The 23,385-nt window shown below is 37.0% G+C and overlaps 1 protein-coding gene across 1 annotated transcript in view; it reads left to right on the forward strand.

Annotated features, from left to right (window-relative positions):
* Window positions 1-23,385, forward strand: part of PRKN (parkin RBR E3 ubiquitin protein ligase) — a 779,388-nt gene that overhangs the window by 248,314 nt on the left and 507,689 nt on the right. The window contains exon 3 of the mRNA XM_074580279.1: window positions 15,479-15,719. Coding sequence (XP_074436380.1) covers window positions 15,479-15,719 — 241 coding nt within the window. The remainder of the gene's footprint in view (window positions 1-15,478; window positions 15,720-23,385) is intronic.

Genomic DNA, 23,385 nt, shown 5'->3' on the forward strand with positions numbered 1-23,385 from the left:
CAAGTAAAGTGAGTTTCAGTATGCCTGAATTAAAAATTAAAACATTTCTACACATTTTAGAGATTAAAAATGCAATCATTTATTGAAACTTAAAAATTAAAGAAGATCTAGCTGCTGTCCCTTGTGTTTGACTAACACAAATATCTGAATAAGGGAATTTGAATAAGGGAAGGGCATTTGAAGAAGTAGAATAAGGGAAATTCCTTCTCTAGGCAGAAATTCAGGAAAGCTCCCAGATCTATGGCCCTTCCTCTCCACTCAAACCAGCCCATCCCTGTTACCCCCGCGTCTTTTCTGTTTTCAAATCCAGTGGTAGCTTGTTTGAAGAAAGGAGGATAATTTATGCTATACTTGTAAGGGTTTCAGTTTTACATCCTGTTAATTGCAGCCAGCCAACTCTAGCATCATCTGAGTGGACACTGATGAAAGCCTGTGAATATAAACTCCGCTTCACTCTTAACTGTGTGCTTCTAAACATGCACATACTGTTATTGAATTAACTTCAGAGGTTTTCTCACTTAAGGCAAAGAGGATTAAAAAAAAAAAGGAAAAAAAGGAAAAAGAAATGTGACTTTGTGTTTGTTATTGGCATGAATGTTTTCAGTCACTTTTTGAGAGGGACTTAAGTTGAGGCTGAACAAGATCAAAGAGCTTTAGGAAGCTGAATTTGTGGCATCTGTACCACAAATTATGGTGTTGACCCTTGCAGGGATAAGATAGATGTCAGCTTTTACTTCTCAGTAAAATGAAAATTCCAGGACTGTTAAAGCCAGTCCCCAAATGAACTCAGAAAGTGTTCTCACGCCATGAAATAATAATAAACACAAAGAGGCGCTGTGAGGGTAAGGGTTGCTTCTTACCCATTGGAGTACCCATCCACTCTAATAAAAAGCCTGCTAAAAGACGGGGACGATCCGTGACATGACAATCCGTGTCACAAAGAGCTAGAAGCTGTGCTGGTAATCTCTGCTTTTTCTTATTGAAGTGTGGCAGTCGTTGGCTTTGTCTTGTTTTTTTTCTTCCCTTTGTTGTGTGGTTGAATTACCTGTTCTCCAGCTTTAAAAGATGTCTGTACTGTACTATTTGTGCAGCTCTAAGACAGAGATGGTTTCCCAGTCCAGGCTTACAAAGCTTGATTCCCATTGCTAAGGAGAATTCACAGGAGTTTGTATGCTTTCTTGGCACAACTGTTAACAAGACATTTGTTTTTGAAATGATAGATTTTTAAAATTGATTTTTAGTGGAGCTAGCTGAGCAAACCAGGTCTGATCCTCTGGAGAAACCATTATGGTGGTTTTACTAGATACACAAGTAGAAAGAAATAGTTAACAATTGTAAAACCTGTTGAACCTCCACCCTGTAAAAAAAAAAAAAAGGTCAACTATTCTTTTAAATGGAAGGGGGTTAGTTCTGAACAGAAGGCAGCATTCATTTACCAATCTCCATTTAGTCATTCTATGGTACCTTTTTCTGTTTCCTTCGGTCTCTATAAACCTAGATAAATGTAAATTCCAGCAAATCACTGCACAATAGTCTGTGACTGGCCAGTTGTTGTCAACATCAATTTTAATAAAAGTATTATGTTTAAATAACAGTAGTATCCCCCCCACCCCCAGATAATCGGAAATGTGTCTGCTGATGCGTTTGATGGGAACTCAGAATTAGACAATTAGGGTGTGCCTGCACTTGTGTCTTAGTTTGAAACAGGAGTGCACTTTTGAAATGCATCATCCCCATTTACCGTGTTTTGGTTTGCGTCATGGAGCATCCTCAGAGCAAATGAAGTAGGTGCCTTTTGAATAAAACTAAACAGGGAGATGAATTTCAGGACTTCACCTACTGCACTCCAGTTGCAAAAGAGCATGCGGTCATTAAGGCAAGACTAGTGGTAGTCTAAATTCAAAAGAACCCAACCAACCCAAAAACCGCAGCCCCAAAACTCTAGTGTGCGTGTCAGGTCCTCAGTATCAATTGTTTTGCTGTGGAGAGCTGCTTCTGTTGGTCTGCATTACTTAGTAATGCAAGTTAGGTTGCTTTCTTGGCTACTTGCTAATGCAGACATCGCCTCACAGATCTGAAGAAACCTCCATCTTAGGAAAACTTATAATTTTTGCAGCCTTGGCACCAATGAATTTCACAGCACATGTCCCTTACCCGTGAATGCTCATAGATTCCCATTCTTCCTGCATGTCTTTTCAGAATCTGAATCTTGATTTGAATCCAAATGATAAAATGCCTAATCCACGTGAAAAGATCTGAATATTCCAGATTTTTTAATGTTCAGAATAAGAGTTAGAATTTACCTGTGACACACCTATAAAAAGCACGTGATATGTTGCAAACTGAATGTGTGCAAAAGAGAGAAGGCCATGATACAAAAATCTTCAAATTAATTTTCAGGAACCTCGTTTGTCTTAATAATCTATGCTTTCTTAACTAAATCTGAATAGTGAACTCGCCTGTCATAGCTTGATGCTATATCACTGGAGATTTCTATCTTAAAATTGAATGGCCTCAGGGGGAAATTGAAGATTTTTTTTCCAGGTAAGGATAAAACCACACTCTTAAAGCAGGTTTCCTTTATCTTTTTTATGCATCATTATTCTCTTGTTCTGATGTTCAAAACCATCTTTCATCTGTAACTCAACAAGGCTTTCTCACCTCCCTTTTACAGTGGTAAATTTAATATACAGGTGGGTTATTTAGCAGAATAAGTCTGGATTCACATTTATGTCATGTTTTCCGTTTATGCTAGACATTTTTTGAAAAAACATACAGATTACTTAAAAGTAAAACAAACAATCTTTTCATTTTAATAGCAAATTTTAATTCTTTTATCTTCTTAGCATTCACCTTGTTTGTGTTAGTTTCTGTTTTTCCTTTTAAAATAAGACTTGATTGCATATAGGATGGGAAGGAAAGAGGTGATAAACTATGCCCACATGTACTGGTTGTAGGGATTAACATATTACATGAGTGTTTTCATATTCATATTCATACAATTAGGGATTTTGAAGAATCTGTAAACTGTCTAACATGAGCCAGCAGTGTGCCCTCACAGCCCAGAAAGCCAACAGTATCCTGGGCTGCATCAAAAGCAGCATGGCCAGCAGGTCGAGGGAGGTGATTCTGCCCCTCTGCTCTGCCCTGGTGAGAGCCCCCCTGGAGTACTGTGTCCAGCTCTGGAGCCCCAACATAAGAAGGACATGGACCTGTTGGAACGGGTCCAGAGGAGGGCCACAAAGATGATCAGAGGGCTGGAGCATCTCTCCTATGAAGGCAGGCTGAGAGAGTTGGAGTTTTTCAGGCCGGAGAAGAGAAGGCTCTGGGGAGACTTCATAGCAGCCTTCCAGTACCTAAAGGGGACCTATAGGAGAGATGGGGAGGGACTCTTTATCAGGGAGTGTAGTAATAGGACAAGGGGTAACGATTTTAAACTGAAAGGGGGGAAATTTAGGTAAGACATTAGGAAGAAATTCTTTCCTGTGAGGGTGGTGAGACAGAAAAGTTGCCCATAGAATTTGTGGATGCCCCATCCCTGGAAGTGTTCAAGGCCAGCTTGGATGGGGCTTTGAGTAACCTGGTCTAGTGGGAGGTGTCCGTGCCTGTGGTAGGGGGGTTGTAACTAGATGATCTTCAAGGTCCCTTCCAACCCAAACCATTCTATGATTCTATTTTGTAACATACCCAACTCTACCTCTGGGAAACCCTTCCTAGCCTCTTCTACCCCAAAGTAAAATTCAGTTAGATAGGTAGCCGTACTGCATGTTACTGCACTACATAGATTTTTCAGCAATTCCCAGTAGCTTTATTTATCCTGCTGGGATATTTTTCATAGGTATATCCCCAAAATCAAATTTAAGACTATTTTCACCTGGCATGGTAACTGTTAGGCTGAAAGCAAACCTTCAGGGAAAACTGGGGAAAACTCTGGAAAATATTTGATTTCTTGTCCGTGTTTATACTAGTGGGTTAAAAACTTACCGAGTAAGGCCACACAGGATACCCCCCTAGGCTTTATTTATGGCTGCTCACACTGATATATAGATGCATAGATGCATGCACTGGGATAAGTAGAAGACCAAAGTGCTCTTTTGGTTGGGATATATACCAGGTGCCGGCCATAAAGCGTGAAAAAGACATCTGTGAATTACTAGTTGAAGTAATTGAAATAAATATTTATGGCTATTAAAATTTTGGTGCACTAGGCAATATATTCATATGAAAATTCACTTTCCACAGCTGAATATTAAAAATACATAGGAACTCTTTCAGAAATCTTTGGAGGAGGGAATTTTCCAAATTTCTTTCTGCAGCACTACAGCTGCCACAATTGTCCCCCAATCAGCACGAGGGACCACTGAAGTCTTCAGGATATTTTCGGAGCTCTGTGTAGTAAGTGAATCCCCACTTTTTTGAATACAATTTATGTCACATTTATGTCCTGACACCTATTAGATGTCAGTGTGAGGCCACTTTTATGCCTATTCCTCACATGCTCCCTAATGCTTAATGTACATGTTAAGTGAAGACAGGCAAGTGTGACCAGATTGGCAGCTTCTACCTGGCTGAGAAAAGTTAGGGAAGAATTTAAAGGGAAGAGGAATTAAAAATTAAATCTTATGTTAATCAAACAACATATAGTCCACAATCCTGAGGCCATGCTGCAAGCTGCTAACAGTGCTGGCTTATGAGACCTTTTTGGAGCTTAGTACATTTTATGACCATTTAACCCAGAATAAAATGTGTCCAAAATGTAATTCATTCAAGCATTTTACAGTATACACCTGTGACTTATTCGTTTTTGGGGTGGCTTGAGAAGAAATCAGAGCAATGGAGAATATAATCTATACTTGGTAAATAATAAGCTTTCTTATTTTATGTTTAACATGTTTAGAGAGTGTAAGTTCTATCAGGTAGTTCAGTGTGGAAAATTGAATAATAATGAGGTTCACTCAACTGAATTTAGGAAGCAAGCAAACAGTCCCAAAACATAACTGTATTCATTTTTAATTTAGTATTATAAACTTTTCATTGATCTGTTACTTTCTATGCAGACATTATAATAAATTGTGATTTTATAGGTTGTTCTTAATGCACAGTACACGAAATTACAAGAGGGAAAAAATTGTTCATTTACTGAGGAGAAAAGTTTCATGTGAATTTAGTGTTCATTTGACTGTATTTCTCTTCCATTTTATATCAGCATAATATGTTCTTAATGTCACTGTTGAGATACTAATAGCTTTGTAAACACAGTATCAAAAAGTTTGGCTGCCTTCTATGTCTTTTGCAGATCATTGTGTGGAGTTCTAAAGGGAATAAAAATAATCTAACCAGGTATTTTAATGTTGCAAACTCTTTCATATGCTGTCAATAAAACATTTTTATTCAGTTTAAGGATTAATTTATCTTTTGAGAATTTGTGCTAGAAGGCCTGCATTCAAGAAAAGTTACCATATTAATAACATCATGGTATTAGTAATGCCATTTGGGAATATGTATATAGCATTGCTAAGGTCTTAGATTGTGTACAAAAATAATAACCCTGTGAAGTTTCTAACTAAGAATTATGCCTGTGTTCCCTCCACTGAGCTAGAAATTAACATTAAAGTTTTGTGTCTTATAATGTGAAAAAGATGGAAATGAAGCATACAGTGATTTGTAAGTGAAGGAAGAGGGGGAATTCTGACTTAGTTTAAATTTAATGTGAGAAAGTTCAAATACTATTTCCATTTCCAGCAAATTATTAACTCATTAAGGGACTAGTCAGTATAAAATCGTAAGTCTTCTTCTCTTTAAAGAGTATCATTCAGAGCAGAATCTTTGTAATATATGACCTATTGTGTTATGCTGTAAATCAGAGGAATTTATTTTTGTAAAGGCTACAGTCAAGGCTTCTTGCTACACAGGGGGACCATTAGCTGGAGGAGCTGTAGTAAATCACACAGTGTCTACCTATTCCCGACTTCCGTTGTTCTCTTTGCTAAAAAATAATGGAATCTTAGCTTGAATGTGTATGGATTAACCCTTTTTGTATGACATTACATAAAAAAGTACCTGATAGAAGAAGTAGCAAGCAGTTCTCGTAGTGTGGTGCCCATGGAAATTCAAAGCAACGGTAAAACCAATGGTTTTAAGTAAATGTCTCGGGACTCTTAGGATTATCTTTCCTTACAAAGTGTAGATGGAGTTTCTTTCTCTCACCTGGCACTTGCATATGGGACAGAGTCTTTACAGAGGTCTTCAGAAAATTCAGTCTCACAGGAAGAGAAAATATATAGCAATATGTACAGGAGTACTCTTATGCTTACTGTTTGCTCTAATCCTGAATTATCAATTGGCAAACACAATCAGGACTGTGACAGCTTTGCAGAACATGACTCTTTCTCTAGGGCAGGTTATGGAGTGGCCCAATTTGTAAGTCAGGAGCCTTTCCTGGATTCCACTAAACTTAATTTGTCTGTGTAAAAATAACTATTTTGCCTTTTGCTCCACCATTCTCTAACAGTAAGAGACAAATTCTATATCATACTTACAGTACAGTAACATCAGATTAGATCTTTTTGTATGAAAAACTTTTTTGTAATGCTGTTGTGTTTTGGGATGAGTTTCAGATAGTCTTCAGAGTATCAGATTAGCAAAAATTTGCAGGCATTACAATTCATCAGTGTGGGTCACTCTTACCAGACCCTAAAATGAGTCCAAAATGTATTGCATTCAATGTGGGATTGTAAAAAGTCTTAGCAAGAAACATCTTTTTACCTTAAGTCTCAATGAAAGTGAGGTTTAAATAAGATACTTGCAAAACTACCAGTACTTACAAAAAAACATACCATGTAAGAGAGAGAGAGAGTAATATAGAACAATGTCAGAAGGTCTAGTTTGAAATAAAGGGATACTGAACATTCCAGGAAAGCTAATTCAACCAAATCCCCAGTTTCTAGATTTGTTTGAAGAAGGTTTTGCTTTTTTATAATGGGAATGTCTTTCAGAGACATTTGCTTAGGTTTTGGCTGCAGTCCTAAAGCACACATTTCAAACACGGATTTAGCCATTATCTGTCTTTTTTTTTTCTTCACTTCTCTTGTTTCATGGCGCAAAAGTGAATTTTCCCAATGCATGAGTCAGCCCAAACTTTAGGCTTCTGTGATGGAGAAAAAGTTTTAATTCGCAACATGTGAACTCAAAATTCTCATCTTTCAGGAGGTATCTCCTAGAGCAGGATGTGACTGGGAATCAGTGTATTCCTTTCCACCCCTGGGCTCTTGCTCTCCAGGACACATTCCAGGACAGCCTGGCCAGGATCTGCAAACTCTAAAGGATATGCAAATTGGAACTGCAGCAAGTTTTTCTGCCACACAACAGACTGTTGAGGAAAAAAAATCTAACATTTGGGAAATACTGAAAAACAGTGATCACCCTGGAGATAAATTTTGATAAGGAAGAGATCTGTGCATGTAATTCACATATAGTGAGTCACACGTAAATAATTAACATAAAATTGTTCTTTTATTAATTTGAAATGCATCTAAATGCACTGTCCTGCATTCTGAGCCGATGTATGATGCAAAGTTAGGAGGCACCTGGTAGCTAACCTGAATTAACCACTCAATGAAACCCACTCAACCACTCCATGAAACCCACTTAGAACCCACTTTGCTTATTTTCTCCTATAGTTAGCTTGTCATCATTCACCACACAGTCACTAATTTAATAGAAACAACCAGATACATTTTCTAGTGTATTATTGAAACTGTAGTTGCAATTAATACCTTTGTTATTATTTACATTCTGGAAATTTGAAGGGATTCTTCCTAAAATAATTTTGGCCTAATAATGACTTCTTAATTTTCCAAATTGAAAAGACTTGAAAAAAATATATTCTGTGTTCATTTCTTACCTGTAAGACTCTGAAGTTTCTAACCTTTAGCGAAATTCAGCGGACACATTGCAATTCCAAATTTTTGTCCTTTATCTAGATAACATGGACTATGATTATAATTTCAAAAGGAGAAAATCTGAAGATCTTGGCAGTTTCTAGCCTATTTTATTTGTGTAACATGAAAAATAAATTAGTAGCAATGAGCAGTCATTGTGTTTCCACGTCTTCTATGAGGCCAATTTGATATTCTGTGCACTTCTCCCCGTCTTAGATGCCACAATCCAGGAGTCCTTGGCAGAGATACCCTGTCACTCAAACAAAGTTGCAGTGGAATCACTGATTTTTAATAACTTGGCTTTCATTCCTGTTCTCTGGGAGGGCAAAGAATGGAGAATGTCTTGGAAGAATAGGTGTGCTTTGAGATGGTGGATTTCTGGGATCATTGCAGTCAATAGGATCATGCAAATCCTGTCATCAATTTCTTGTATTGGTAATTGGTGTGCAAAGCTCCACAAAAGTGGACTTGCAACTGAAAACTAGAGTGGGAGCTGGAGGAGTCTAACTTTTCTGAGTGAGGAGATGATGCAGTCAAGTGTACCTGTGTTCAAAAGGAACTTTCACTGTGAAGTTTTCTGATTATCTTCAATTCAAAGCTATGACCTTTATAATGCCCAGTGAGGTAGCATAAGATGTAACCACCTCTAATGGCTGCAGTGGTAAGGAAACCGGCAGGTTGAATATCTCTCCAGTGGCTCCCATCTAAGTGCCCCACTTTCGTATCAACTTCATTTCCTTACAGAGAGTCTGTAAGTAACAAAACTCTGAGTTTGTTCCAGATTTGTTCCAAAGTTAGTCTTACCTAAATAAGTAGTTCAAGACTTGGCAGTCTTCTGTTCAGTTACACTTGCTAATGGAATAAAATAAAAAGGATACAAAAAAAAACAGATAAAAATTTAAGGGGGTGGGGAGGATGGGGAGATAAAAAAATGCATAACATAATGAAGCCACAATAAACATGGCTTATCTGGGAAAAAGTAAATGTATATTGCTGTTTACTGTATCCATCTTCATTTACTGTCATTACAGAAAGAAGTTTTAACCATCATAACACAATAAGAATGTCCTATCCTTATTTTAAAGGTGTTTTGAAAAGGTATTGTCTCATTTCCTCTTAAAAGAAGACAATTTATTATATTCTGTCATTTTAATATGCCAAAGGCCTGCCTCCCATCCACTGTTGTTTGCCACTGGTTGTGTTAAAAATGTAGTGATTCTACGTCCCTCATTTGCATCTGGTTACCCTCATCTTCACTGAACTGAATTCAACCTGCTGAACTGAAAACTTTCATGTACTCCTTCCTTCAGCTGCGGCAATAGTCTATCTTTGGAACTCTAATAGTAGTCCTTAAAATGTTACTAGATTTTGGATTTAGAAAGCATTGAATCCTTTTTCATAGCACATTTTTTATATCTTCCCTTTTACTCTATTTCTTTGGCACGGTCAATATTTAAACTACTGCAAGAACTGAATAGGAAGAGATTATAAAAATTAGGGTAAAAACATTCTGCTAAGTGAAGGGTTTTCTGCCTTTTCATCATGTTTGTTTGAATAAATAATTTCAATAATACATCTCTTTTTCTTTCTAGGCGTTGCTTAGCACCCGCAATATTCTGAATACTAAACAAGTACAGTAATGTGTAACTCTGAAAATGTTGAAAGGGTGAACTGAAGTCAAATATAGATATATTCCACAGAATCATAAAAGAGCATGTAGTTTCTGATTGCTGGAATTTAAGTCCTGAGCGGTCTGTCTAATTTAGGCCCAGTGGTGCACTGTTTTTTTTCCCTTGCCCCATGTGGAACAATATTTAGTTCATTGCCACTCAGCAGACAGAATTCACACAAACGGATGGCGATACCACATCAGGATGCTGATTTGCTTCATTATTTTAACAGTGGTTAATTTTCCTTTCAGATATCCCCTTGCCACGACCTGTGGTAGAGTCTCTGAGCCCAAAAGCTTATTTGGTTTTTCTTTCTGTATCAGTTGGTTAAATGAAAGTTATTAAGTCTTCTTGCAAATCTTCCTTCCCATTTCTTAGACCATCATGGCTCATCAGAATGTTAACACTGTATCTGTGTTTTTTATCTCTACTTTGAAGCTCATTAATATTTCAGCTTTTGCCCCCTATGTAATAAAGGATATTTTTTTGTTGTTGCTTTTTTCTTCTTGCTTTTTTGAGTCATTGGTCTGCGATCAGGGAATGAAAATAGTGTTGTTCTTCCAATTTATTTCCTTTCTCTGTCTGCTGCTTTTGAGACTTGGTCTTTGCCCTTGGGTCGTGAGAGTGTTAGTGCAACAGTAGAGTGAGGTTTGGTGGGCTTATTTTTCTCTCTTCTGGGAACTTCGTATGTTGGTGGGGTTTTTTTCTGTTTTTCCAATAAAGTTGGTTTGTCATCTGTGCTTTTACATGGATCCTATTGGTTTGAAGAGGTGTATTGTGCTATAGGTACTGTGCTATAGGTATTGTGCTGTTGGAACAGGTTGCCCAGAGAGGTGGTGGAAGCCCCATCCCTGGAAGTTTTTAAGGCCAGGCTGGACGGGGCTCTGAGCAACCTGATCTAGTGGGAGGTGTCCCTGCCCACGGCAGGGTGGTTGGAACTAGATGATCTTTAAGGTTCCTTCCAACCCAAACCATTCTATGATTCTGCTATGGAGAGCTTTTCTATTTTTTCATTCATTCTGCAGATTGAGACAAAAAATGTTCCCCTTGTTTTCCCATCTGATATTGTAATGCAGCACAGTTAAGAAAACCAACATTTTAATTCTTGTTGATAATTCCTAGAAGTTTAAAATACTTTTTCTTGAGCGTTTAACTTGTGTGAATCTCTTACTGAGCGGCATCAGGCAGTCTATTATCTGCTTAATCTAAATAGGTCGCAACTAGACGAACTGTTATTGTTTACACTCTATAGGCTGCAGGGATTCATAGGCAAAGATGTGGCTCTCCAGATAATAGGAAAAGTATGAACTGGATCTTTGGTAGTGGAATGTGAACAATTGATTTTTGAGTTTGGTAGGCAATAAAAAAATCCCAAACACCTAAAAAAAACCCCAAATGATGGTTTACATGAAGTGAAAATATTTCAAATGCCTTTTCAAGACAAAACACCACAAGAAATTAGCTTTTTTACATTCAAATCCAAAGCTTCAAATTCTAGCTATTCTCTGCTCTACTGTTTCTTTAAATAAAACATTTCAAAATAAAGTGTATTGCACTTCACAAAATGTAATATGACTTCTCTAGTGGGTTCTATATTTGTTAGATGGAGAACGCTTCTTTCAATATTGATGTTACTACCAAAATATGTCGTCAAAAAGATATCAAGCAAAAATCTGTCAGAACAAGAGGATTTCAGAGTTGCTGAAACACAGTCATCATTTCCTTCTTCATAATTTAACTCGGTCTCCCAAAGTGACCTCCTAGTTTGCCCACAGCTGGCAGCACCAAAGGATACTGTGTTATTGACTCAGGAAGTGACAAGGAATCAGCCTTGTGAAGCTCAACTTCAGAATTCAGAAAAATATATGAAAGCAAAAGGTTTGAAAGAAAAAAGGTTTTAATTTCATCTGCTATGAATTCATTTTTCCAAGTTGGTCAAAACCCAATCTCTGTAAAGAACCAGTCCTTAATACTGGGTTTCATCACTTCTGGATCTTCTCAGCTCCCTTTGCTCTAGTGCAAAGAGATGCTTCATGATGTACAATATACACAGTTGCAGTATTTCCCTTTGGAATATGGATCACAGGCATTAATTTGGATCAACAGATAAGACAAGACAGTATCTCTGGAATCATTAATAATAGATATTCTCAAAAGAAATGTTTCCTGAGGCATAAAACAAATACATGAAGAAAATGAAAGTGACATTGACATAAACAATTGTATCTTAAATTTGTGTTACAATAGTAACCTAAGGCAAAACCTAAACATTTACAGAAATAGTTTGAATTCTACCTCTTTTCTCAGCAAAAAAAAGCTGCAGACAGCCCATCTGCTACCTACGAAATGTAGTCTGCTATAAAACATAGTCACCCTAATTCTGGGAACTGCCTGTGATATTCTCAATATTTTTTTTCTTGGACTGTCTTCTCACTTTTTTTTTTTTTGCAAAGGTTGAGAATGACCTTCCTCCTTTAGACACAAGCCAAATTAAATTCAAATGTGGTCAGAAACAACGTTACAAAACTGATGATTTGGGATTCCATGTTTATTACTGATCAGTGACTTCCATATGAAATATACTTAGCGTACAAATCAAAGGATGTTGTTTGTTTTTCCTAGCTGATATCTGTGAAAGCTTATCCTGGGATCTGCTAATTAAGCTTTCTTGTCTGTATGACCTACATTATCATCATCAGTACTGATCTCCATGTTCCAAAGTTTGTTCTTGTTTTTGATAAAGAGATGCAAGAAAGCTGCACCTGCCCTTTTAAAATGAAAACTTTCATTAAATAAAATCCAGGAATATGATCATGTGGAGGTATAATTGCCTGTCCTGGTTCAGGGTGGACCAGAGCCAACTTTCTGTCAGGGAGAGAGGCTCTTGCTGATAATTGTTGCTGTGGCAACCAGGGTCACTGACTGGGTTGTTCACCCTGTGGAGGGGTCACACCTGTGGGGAGGCGTGGACAGGTCAGGTGTCTTGTCTTCAGCTTCAGACAGTCCTCGTCTTCAGCTCTTCTGTGTGGACTCTTCTTCTTTGGCTGTTCTCCAGTGGGGGGTTCTCCAAGGGCTCTTCTCCAACGGACTGCTTCTTCAGTGGCTCTCTTTCTTTAATGACTGGTGTCTGAGGAGGACCCCGTCAGCTCATCTGCCTTTCAATCCCTGTCAGTGTGTTCCAGTTCCCGTTAGTCACTGAGTCCAGTCTGGGACTTCCCCAGTGCCTGCCAGTGATACCTCCCTGCAAGCTTGATATGGTTTTGTGTATATTTGTATATATTGTGTCTATTTCATTATCTTCTTTTAATTTTTTTATTATTAATTTTTCATTAAAGTAGTTTAGTTTTTTTCCTAAACTCATAACTCTCTTTATCTCTCTTCTTCCTCTCCTTGGAGCAAGAGGTGGGGGAGAACATCTGTCATCTTGTCATTGGCCAACCCGGCCCAAACCACAACATTGCCCAAAGTGCAAATTTTACGTCTTTTTTGAACTATGTTGTTCTTGACAGTATGGGAGAGAGAATAAGATAAGATGGGTGTCTTTTGTCAATCTGTACTTTGTTTCTAAGCTAACCACATGCACACCAGTCTGCAAAAAGAACTGGAAAGGAACCTATTATTTTTAAAGATCAATCAATTTAAACCATCCAGCTAAACGTGTACAGCAGTCATGATCAAGCAAGAGTGGTTGAAAAAGGTTGTGGTTTTGCAGGAGCATTTTCTTTGATTTATGCAGCCCTTACTGTCCTTGTTCTCTCTTCTGTACACTCAGTGTGACCGTGGCACAGCGTCAGGCTGTGAACTGAATCAGGGAACTGATGCAAACTTTAAAATGAAACAAACTGAGAAGGACAGTAGATGTTAAGAAAAAATAAAAGGCAGGACAGGGGTTCATTAGGCAAGCAAAGCTGACAGAAGAGATGCTCATTAAAACATGGTTTGACTGATTGACAGTTGATTAGGGGTTTCCAAGGTTGTGAGTTTTTACATATATACCCTTTGTTTTTACATATATTTCCCTTTGTAATTCTAGCTGTAACTGAGCAAATCACTTTTGAGTTCCTCATTCTCCTAGGTTATTAATTTCATTATTAATTTCCCTTAGGTTATTAAATTATTTAATGTTATGTAGCATTCTTAGTTGGAGAAGTTTTAGAGTGACAGCTGTGTTTTGTATTTTGTGTTAATGAGTGAAATTATTAAGCTATTTAAATGGATCTCATTAAAATATTATGGGCAACAAGTTGAACAAAAAAAGGAGACATAATGTTTTAAAGTTGAAATCTAATAACTGCTTTTTTTGCGTATGAATACTGCAGTGTCCTTGCTCTGACAAGTGTCTGCTGGATGATTACTGCTTCGCTAAGGAGAGAGTGTGTTATTAAAAATTCAATTTAAAAAAAAACACAGATTTTTGACTTTTAGAACTGCATTACGTAAGAAAGGATGGAGCGGGAAATACTGAGAAGTAATGCAAGAGAATGAAGTAAACCCACTAAACAAAAATGAAACTGGAGGAGAAAAAGTGGTAGGAGAGAGTGGGATAGTAATAAACAGCACTAAAATATCTGCAAAGGAATCTTTTGCAATTAAAAATGCATGTAATAATTGCAAATAAAAACTAAACATTTCAAATATTATGTAGATACTGAGATGAATGCTTCTGAATTCTCTTTCTATTCTTCCCAAATATAATCAGCATTCTGTCTTTACATTTCAGTGCAGACATGACCAACCTAATGATGCTGAGAAGAGTTAGAAAATTATTTTCTTGAGAGAAATTCAAACTTGTTTGTGTATAGGTTGATGTTGTGTAGGTTCTCATTCCACTGAAGAACTAGATGTGGATCTCCAGGAGGTATCACCTAAAAAAAAGAACAAGTTTTGTTGCAAGATGTGCTGTGGAAAGATCAATACAAGTCTTTCTTGAAAGCCCTTCAGTAACGGTAGTTCATCTGAAAGCTCTGTAATTTCTAGTTCTAAAGTATTATTTTGTTTTCATATTCTGTATTTGGAAAATGCTGAACAAAATGTGAATTCTATCCTGATTTATCATGAATAAACCTTTCATAAGATCCTTATTCAGCCTGCGTCTTTCTAAGACATGAGACCTGGAAAGACTCTCTAAGAATCGCCTCTGATGAGAACTGAGAAAGAGGAAGTACTTAAGTATATGTGAGATCTCTTGGGCGAATGGGTAGCAATCCTTTTGTTTTACCAGGAAGGACTATGGCGGTCATGAGATCTTCCACAAACTTTCTCTCATTCTGAAGACAACAGTTGAAAGTAATCTTTCTTTGGAATGAATGAGAAAAGCATACTGAGTCTACATCTAAAGCCAGATTTAGATTAAAAGTTACATTAGGGAGAAGAAATAAGTATCAGTCTTCATCAGTAGCATCATCTTCCCTGTTTCTGTTTACAAAGATACTTTGGAGTAGCTTGGTCGTGAACTTTCTGTGATTGTCAAATGTGACCCTAAATTGCTACAAGAAGAGTATGTATCAGCATTATCTGTGCAAATGCATTTTATGTATTGAATATTCTTAGCACTTGGATTAGTTGTGCTTCCTCTGGAGTTTTTCCTTTGTACCAGTAAACCAGAGTTATTTAAAGCTGTTGGCTCTGGTGCGCCATTTCCTTGTTAAATGTTTAGAATTTGTAAGTGTTGTGACCCTTTTGCCAATGTAAGTAATCCTAATTCCAGCAATTTATACTTGTCACTTTGCTTTAAACTCCATTACTGCACACTGAAACTCTACACAAAGTGGCTTGAGACCATTTAAAAAATAACAAATTTGAGATAGAGGGATTTTGTCCCTTATGTCACAATTAATTAATTATTGGGATTTTGGTTTTTTATTGCAGAATTGTGACCTGGCCCAGCAGAGTATTGTTCATATTGTTCTGAGTCCACAGAAGAACAGTCAGAACAAGGATGAGACAGCAGATAACCATGCTGGAGGAATTCTAAAAGCCTTGGAAAGAGAATCTGAAAGTCTAACACGTGTAGACCTCAGCACGAGCATCCTTCCCTCCCTCTCTGCAGGATTGGCTGTTATTCTGGATACTACAAAAAACAGTACTTCTCTTCCCTCTGAAAAATCAGGTAAATCAGTGATTTGGTACATTTCAATGCAAAGACCTGAACATTTTTGTGTTTCTCAGGATGAACAGTTCTACACCACAGGAAAAAAACCCCAACATACAGTTTCTTTTAGTTATTAAACAAAAAATACAACTATATTAAGAGGTGATAAGCATATGATGTGTCTTCTAGCAAAATAATTTTTCATAGTGGATAAATCGAGTGATTTCTTGCATTGTTTCTGTCTCTAACTTCTATTGTGCTAATATTTTTACAAATTATTACAAGCTGGCAAAAGCCCCAGAGATCTACAAGAAGGCAAAAAATAGTCTGTAAAATTTCCACAATGGAATTTTCCTTAACTACAATTTTGGGCATCTTATGGGTTGGAAATGTGTTTAGTTCCCAATTTGTTGTAATGTTTTCATATCCATACATTTTATAAAAAAATATTTCTATACAAATAGACATTATTTATAAAAACATAGCTGCCACAAAATATGGTAATTCATACTATGGATTTTAGTAGGTCTTCATCCACCAAATTTTTACTGAGAATATATTCTCTTCATGAAAAATCATCTAAGGCACAGGTTAAGTTACTGCAAATGGGTTATGCTGTAATATTTAAAATTGTTCATGAGAAAGAAGCTCGTCAGTAGGAAACAGAGGAATCTTTTAGCAATTACATGAATCTTCTCAGAGTAATCGCTTTCTCACACAGTCTAGCTAACGCTTACCGACAACTGTTTGTCCCCCGTGAAGCGACATCATTCTGTGCAATACCAGAGTCTGAGTTCTGATTTGTTTTGATAGCCATCAGAGATATCTTTTTAGAAAGAACAGTACACAAATACCCTTTATAATAAAAAATTTGGAAGATAATACCAAACATATAGGACCAGAGTAGAGAATATACTTTGTGAATATGACACATACCTCTGTGACTAAGCTGACCACAGAAATCATCATGCTTAACATAATGGCTACTGAAACTGTTGAAATAACTTCTAGAGAGTTTCTTAAGTAACTTGTGCAGAAAATAAACAATTCGTGGGGGGGTCACGGAAGTGTTCCACAACTGACTTGATCAACCTCTCACTGCCAACTAGTGATGAATGAGTGCAGTTTAGGAGCAAATTAGTACCTAGCTTAATGATCCGCATCTCCCAATCTGAATGAATAATGAGATAAGAGGGAAGCATGCCCATTTAAATATGGTAAACTAGAGGCAGGGTTTCATGCTGGGCTTACTGTCAAAAGCAAGGCAATGGTGTAAGCTTTTTAACGCTACTCTCTATTTATTTTTTCATACTGTATATGATATGTACAGGGCTTTAGTAGTTGTGCTGGACTTTACAGAATAGTTTATATGTGTGTAAGGCCTTTTAAAATTTGTCAAGTGGTCTATTTTTCCACAGACTGCAAACCCTATGAAGCTGAGTAAAAAACTGATAGGTATCTTCTGTTGCAGCAAATATTTTCATGGCAGAACGACAACTGAGGAAAAAATGTATTGAGACTATATGTGGACTAGTTTTATCTGTGATTAAGTTAAATAGATTTTTTTTTTATCCTAAGGAAAAAAAAAAAGAGCCACTCTAATGACTCAACAGTTCTGCCTGGAAAGATGTTAGTACTTTTTAAAGTACTTTTTATAGGCCTGTTATCTACTCCTTGGCTTGTTTTGACTCTGACTATGAAAACTTGCGTGTGTCTGTTCAGCCCCACCACTTTTGTTCAATATGGGGGACTTTGATGTTTTTGTTATTAGGGTTTGGGTGGGTTAATCTGTAGTCACATAATTCACTGAGTTGTGGAGTACTCCAGGTTAATAATAATCAGGCAAGAAAAAAGGAAAAAAAAATGAATCCAGAGATCAGTTTTCCAATCAACTTTACTGTGTAGCGAGGATTTTCTTTGGCACAGCTGAAATGAGTAATAGTAGTGGGAATGAGTGGCTGAAGGCTGTGTATGCCACCACTGCCACTTGAAATTACACTTATCAAGCTATTGTCTTAGAAGGGTGATGGTTGTTGTGATCAGTCTGCAGTAGAAACCTACATAGTAGAACCAAGTATAATCTTTTTTTCTGTGTGTGAGAGATCAAATGCAATGAGTAGAGGACAAATTTAAACTTACAGTTTAGAGGCAGAGGATTCATTAATTGATTATTGTTTAATCTAACATGCTACACAGCTATGTATGAAGCTGGTGAAGGGTCTAGAGCATGAGTCTTATGAGGAGCAGCTGAGGGAGCTGGGGTTGTTCAGCCTGGAGAAAAGGAGGCTGAGGGGAGACCTTATCGCTCTCTACAACTACCTGAAAGGAGGGTGTAGAGAGGTGGGGGTCCGTCTCTTCTCCCAAGTAACAGGTGATAGGACAGAGGAAATGGCCTCAAATTGCACCAGAGGAGGTTTAGATTGGGTATGTGGAAAAAATTTTTCACCAAAATGGTTATCAAACATTGGAAGAGGATGTGCAGGGAAGTGCTTGAGTCACCGTCCCTGAAGTTATTTAAAAGACACGTAGATGTGGTACTGAGGGACATGGTTTAGTGGTGGACTTGGCAGTGTTAGGTTTGCAGTTGGACTTGATGATCTTAAAGGTCTTTTCCAACCTAAATGATTCTATGATTAGATGTCATCATTATTACTTAAGTCTTTTTCTTTGCAACTTTTGAATATCACCCATCTGGTCTGTTCCCTAGAATATCCTGGTGTTCTGTAGCTAGCTTTTTTAAAATGCTTGCATGCAAGTCGTCTCTGTCATCTTATCTTCTGATGTTCCTCTTTTCACAGAGGAGTAAATAAGGTACTGGTATGTATTGACTGAGGTGTGCCAAGCTGTAAATTCTAGCAAAAAGAGGGACTGATTCTTTTCCACCTAGTTAGGAAATGCTTTACCAAAACTTAATATATGTTAAAACCTCCTGTCCTTACAAATAACACAAAAATGAGTTATGGCAGGCAGAACCTGAGTATTGCTAGTGCGTAAGAGCATAAAGTAATGAGCTAGTTCCCAGACTGCGTAAAAGTCTGATGTGTGAAAGACAGAGGCAAAAACATTTAGAAAGGAAAGCTATGGTTTAGGGTTTGGTAGTCAGAGTTGTGCATAATTCCGAGAGATCTGATGAAATAAAAAAAAAGTGTCACTTTTATTCAGGGTATTGCTGACGTGGTACGAATACTTTTTCAATGGTATTCTGTTGATTGTGTGTTAAAAAGTTCCTATGCTGTGTAACTGATATTACATTTTATTATGATTCTTTTAATCAAAATGCCTAAAAGGATCAGAATTTTTGTGTCAGGTTTGTTTGAAGTAAATCAGTAGTCTAAGCTCCTGAAGTATTTCAAAATTACTTCAGTTTTATAAAACTTATAATGTCCAATTAGTTCCAGACGGGACAGTGGTATGGTGTGCATCTCTACCTCCCCATTTTAACATGGTGTTGGGCTGAGTACCGTTACCTAGTACCAAGCTGAGTACAACTGCAGCTTTTTTTTATCCCCTTTTTGAGAATGCCATCAAAATGGGAACACTGATCCATCCAAAATGGCCTCCAGCGCTGCAAGAACATCTCTGTTGATACTCTGAGATGTGAAGCTCTGTAAGTGTTCAGCAACTGCACCAGACAAAGGTGTTACAAGTACAGTAACGAACTTATTTTCTCATGACCTGATTTTGCTTCACTGTGTCACAAAACTAAATATCAAAGAATTTACTATTCCCTTAGAAAAGGGAAAAGGATTCCTAAAATTTCTCTCACGTCATTTAGCTGCATTTTTGCATGGGAAGTTAATCAGTATAAAGATTTTTTTTCCCCTTGGCATCTGTACAAATCATTTGTGGATTAATTATAACAAAAATTAATTAATTAAATATACTTTAGGTCCATGGTATTGTAAATCAATATTTTGAGGAGGAGGAATCAGTATTCTGTATAATTTGCATTGAGTAATTAGGTCCTCTTTTCCCCAAGTTATCAAAATTTTGTTCTAGCAACAAATGATCCAGAGTGCTTACACTGAGCTTTCTTAAATTTCTTGAAATATAAATACAACATTTAGTGGTGGTTACATGGTTCTTATGGTAGTTCTTTTGACAGACATTAATTTGGATAAGGTTCATATTGCTGTGAAAGAAAAGTCATAAATTACTTAATATGCAACCGATGTATTGTTTCAGTAGACACATTCAAGTAACTAGGTAGGTTACTATGCTATTTTTTGGTTTGATGAACTGACAGCTTACTTTTGTATTAGGATTAAACCACTTTTAATGTAAATGAGAGTGCATTATGTAGCACGTGGTGATTTAGTCTACATGTGATTCAGAGATTTTAAAATGCATTCTTTTATGAACTTTTAAATATGAAATGAAAAACAATTTGAGGATCAATCTACATACAGAAAAGGGAAGGAACTAATGGACTTCTGTAGAAAAACAGAATAAAGTACCAACTCAACAATAATATACTAGTCCTGATTTTGGCAAATACATTCTGGGAAGCATGGCTGCACTTGTCTTCATTACGTGCTGTGTAAGTGTACCGTATGCACAATTTTGTTTTAAACTTTGAAACAAAACTTTACAAAATACCTGCATTAACAACTCACTTTGTGCTAATGGTTGGTTCCTACACATTGTTAATCATTATCACTATGCATTCATTACATATACAAAACTGTTAGACTTTAGCTGTTAGACCTTTTATCCTAAATTTGCTGTGAGTGTACAGTACCACAGAGCTCATGCCGTGTAGGTCACACTGATGCCTTATAGTCACAGAAATCAAGTTGATAAGGCCGGAGAGCTCTTTGACAAAGAAAGCAGACTTGTCTTCCTTCCTCTCCATCTTCCTTTTCTTGTTTGATATTTTTATACTGTTTGCTCCCATCCCAAAATGGAATCTCCTCTGCTTATCTTGATTTTGGTTTTGGTAGCTCCCCTTCATGGGTATTCCATACCTGCATGATGTTCTGGCCATTTGCAGTCCCTTGTTCTTGTTTTGGTTTTTTTACAACCTTTTCTCACTTGGACATCTCCTGTGTACAACTACACGCATCTTCGTCCCTTTGTTCACATTGTTCACACACTTAATGCAAAATGCTTATGTGTTGTGCCTGACTAGGTCATCACAGTGTTACCATATGCTTTTCAGAGGTAACCATATTTTAAGTATGCTCATCTGAGGCCTGAAAATCCTGGTGTGTACTACAAGAATATTATGACCAAAACATTTGTGTATGGTACAGTGAGATTACATTTAATTTTGAATCAGTCCTGCTAAGTATTTCGTATGTGTTGAATGAGAACTTCTTTAAAGTTTTAAATGAGTTTGCAAGCTGATTGGTACATGTTGTATTGCAAAAGTTCTCAAACTGTGATCCATGTTTGAAGCTCTGAGATTCAGAAGGGTACTGATAATCCATTGGGATAATGATCACAGTGCTGTAGCTCCACTTACTTGTTTTCAACTGCGAAAATATATGCAATCGTGTCAGTATAGTTAAATTATCCCTCTTGATTAGTTGCTGTAGCTTCTTGGATTATGCTGTCTGAGTAGGTTTGGAGGTAGGGGAAGGCATGTCTGGAAGACAATGCTTCCTGTTAAAAGTTACTCATAATATGGTGATGTTTCTGAAATAATACTTTATTTTTTGATGCACAGCATAAAAGAGGTTTTCTGGATACAAGTCACATCTCAGCCACATAAGAGCTATTATACAAGATCAAACCAATTGCCTATCTAAACATGGTTCTCTTCCTCTTTTAATACTTACCTGGTTTGTATCCAATACTTCAAAAGAAAGAAAAGATTCTTATTATGTAATATTGGATTTAGAGATTACTTTTTGCAAGTAATCACCTCTGTCTGATTATCCTTCATGTCTGCTACCTGGGTAAGTCGACAAGAACAATAATGGCATTCTCTAAACTGACCTTCATTGAAATAGCACTTCCTAAACAGTCGCCAGTGTCAATTCAAGGGTAAATTGGAGAACAGAGGGAGAGTTTTCAGCCCACCAATTAACTATTTCTAATTCTGTCAAAATTTCTTTTGAAATAGTTAAGCTTAAGAAAAATATTCTGGCTATTCTGCTTCCAGTAGGGTTATGCAAATTTGTCATTACAAAGTCCTTGGAAGTTTGCTCTTATGTATATTGTATCTTCTGTTGGGGTTATTAACCCTTGATAACTCACTGCTGCAATACTTTCAAGTTCTATATATAAAAATTGATATTCCCTCTTCACCTTCCAGCAACAGCAAAAAGTGATTTTATAATGCATTAGCATAATGGAACCTTTTCAATAAAATGATAAATTGAGCCCATTGCAGAAAACAGAACACACACGATAATTTATTGCAGTCAGTGCCATGCTGGAGACCTCATTCGTATCATATGCTTTTAACACTGATGAGAATAGTGCCATTTCCCCACACCTTACATGTCTGTGAAATTCATTTGAGAGGAGAAATGTTCTTTTCTAATAGAGCCAAAAGCACTTCTGGGAATGCTCATCTTTACATGACATAATTATCTCCCATGAACGTGTCTAATTACTTTATTGTTTTTACAGACCCTTTCATGTTAATTGAAGCTGGTAACATTTGTTAACTCCCCTGTGGCAAGGGGTGGGGTGGGAACAGTGTTGTGTCCTTGGAATGTATTTTGATTGTTCATGGGTGACAGCATGCATGGGCTTTCTTCTGCAAATGCATCACTCGCATCTTTTTGCCACCAGCTGGAGGTGGCATTTGTAGGTGTAAATGTTCTGTGTTGATTAAACAAAACTGTAAATGTTATGTTTTCCAAAATAATTGTTGGCATGAATTAATTACTGATGCCACAGGGAAAAATAGGAAAGCAACACTTAGGAAACACCTCTTATGTGTAGAAACACAATAATAGAGGTGTAGGGTGATTCTTTTTTAACAGGAAGAGTCCCATTATGAGGCACAAATAAGAAGAATGCTTTGTTTAAAGTTCATTAGAAGGCAGTAGTTGCTTAGTGCTTGCACTACATGGTCTCTGCTATGAACTCTTACCACTCGAAATGACATAAGAGACATAGTCTTCTCTCAAATCACATGCTTGAGATTCATTAATATCATTGGGAGTTCTGCGCACACAGCAAGGACATTGGGAGAACAGACCTATTAGAAAGGCTTGATCTACAGAAAGTAATTATATGGAACAGATAGTTTAATAAATTCAGTTAATACCAGAAGATAAAAAATCGCCATACAAACCACATCCTGCTCTTTCTTTATAAAGACAAACAGCTTCAATGGGACTAAATTTGAACTTCTATGAAAGGTAAAGATCACTGCATTTGGCAGGGGAAGATAGATTCTCTGATGGGGCTTTTTTGAAGAAAATAATGGCCGTCGTAGGGAAATGGTCAGTCACTTCAAAAGATCTAATTCATATTCACAGAAAAGCAGAATTAAAGCCAGTGCATGTTCTTGCATTGCTCTGCCAAAAAGTCCTTAGAATTTTGCCGTCAGCTTTGTTTCAGTGAAGGTTTCACATTTCCACTGCTACCTGGGTGACTGTTGCTAGAGATGCCAAGATGTCCATTCAGGCTTTTCTTCAGAGACTGCCAACGGGGATTTCAGTTGTTATGATCGTCTTTTGTGCCTCTGGTTTTTTGTCTTTTTGTTTGTTTCTTTCTTTCT

Source organism: Larus michahellis, chromosome 3 (assembly GCF_964199755.1).
Source record: "Larus michahellis chromosome 3, bLarMic1.1, whole genome shotgun sequence".
Taxonomy (NCBI): domain Eukaryota; kingdom Metazoa; phylum Chordata; class Aves; order Charadriiformes; family Laridae; genus Larus; species Larus michahellis.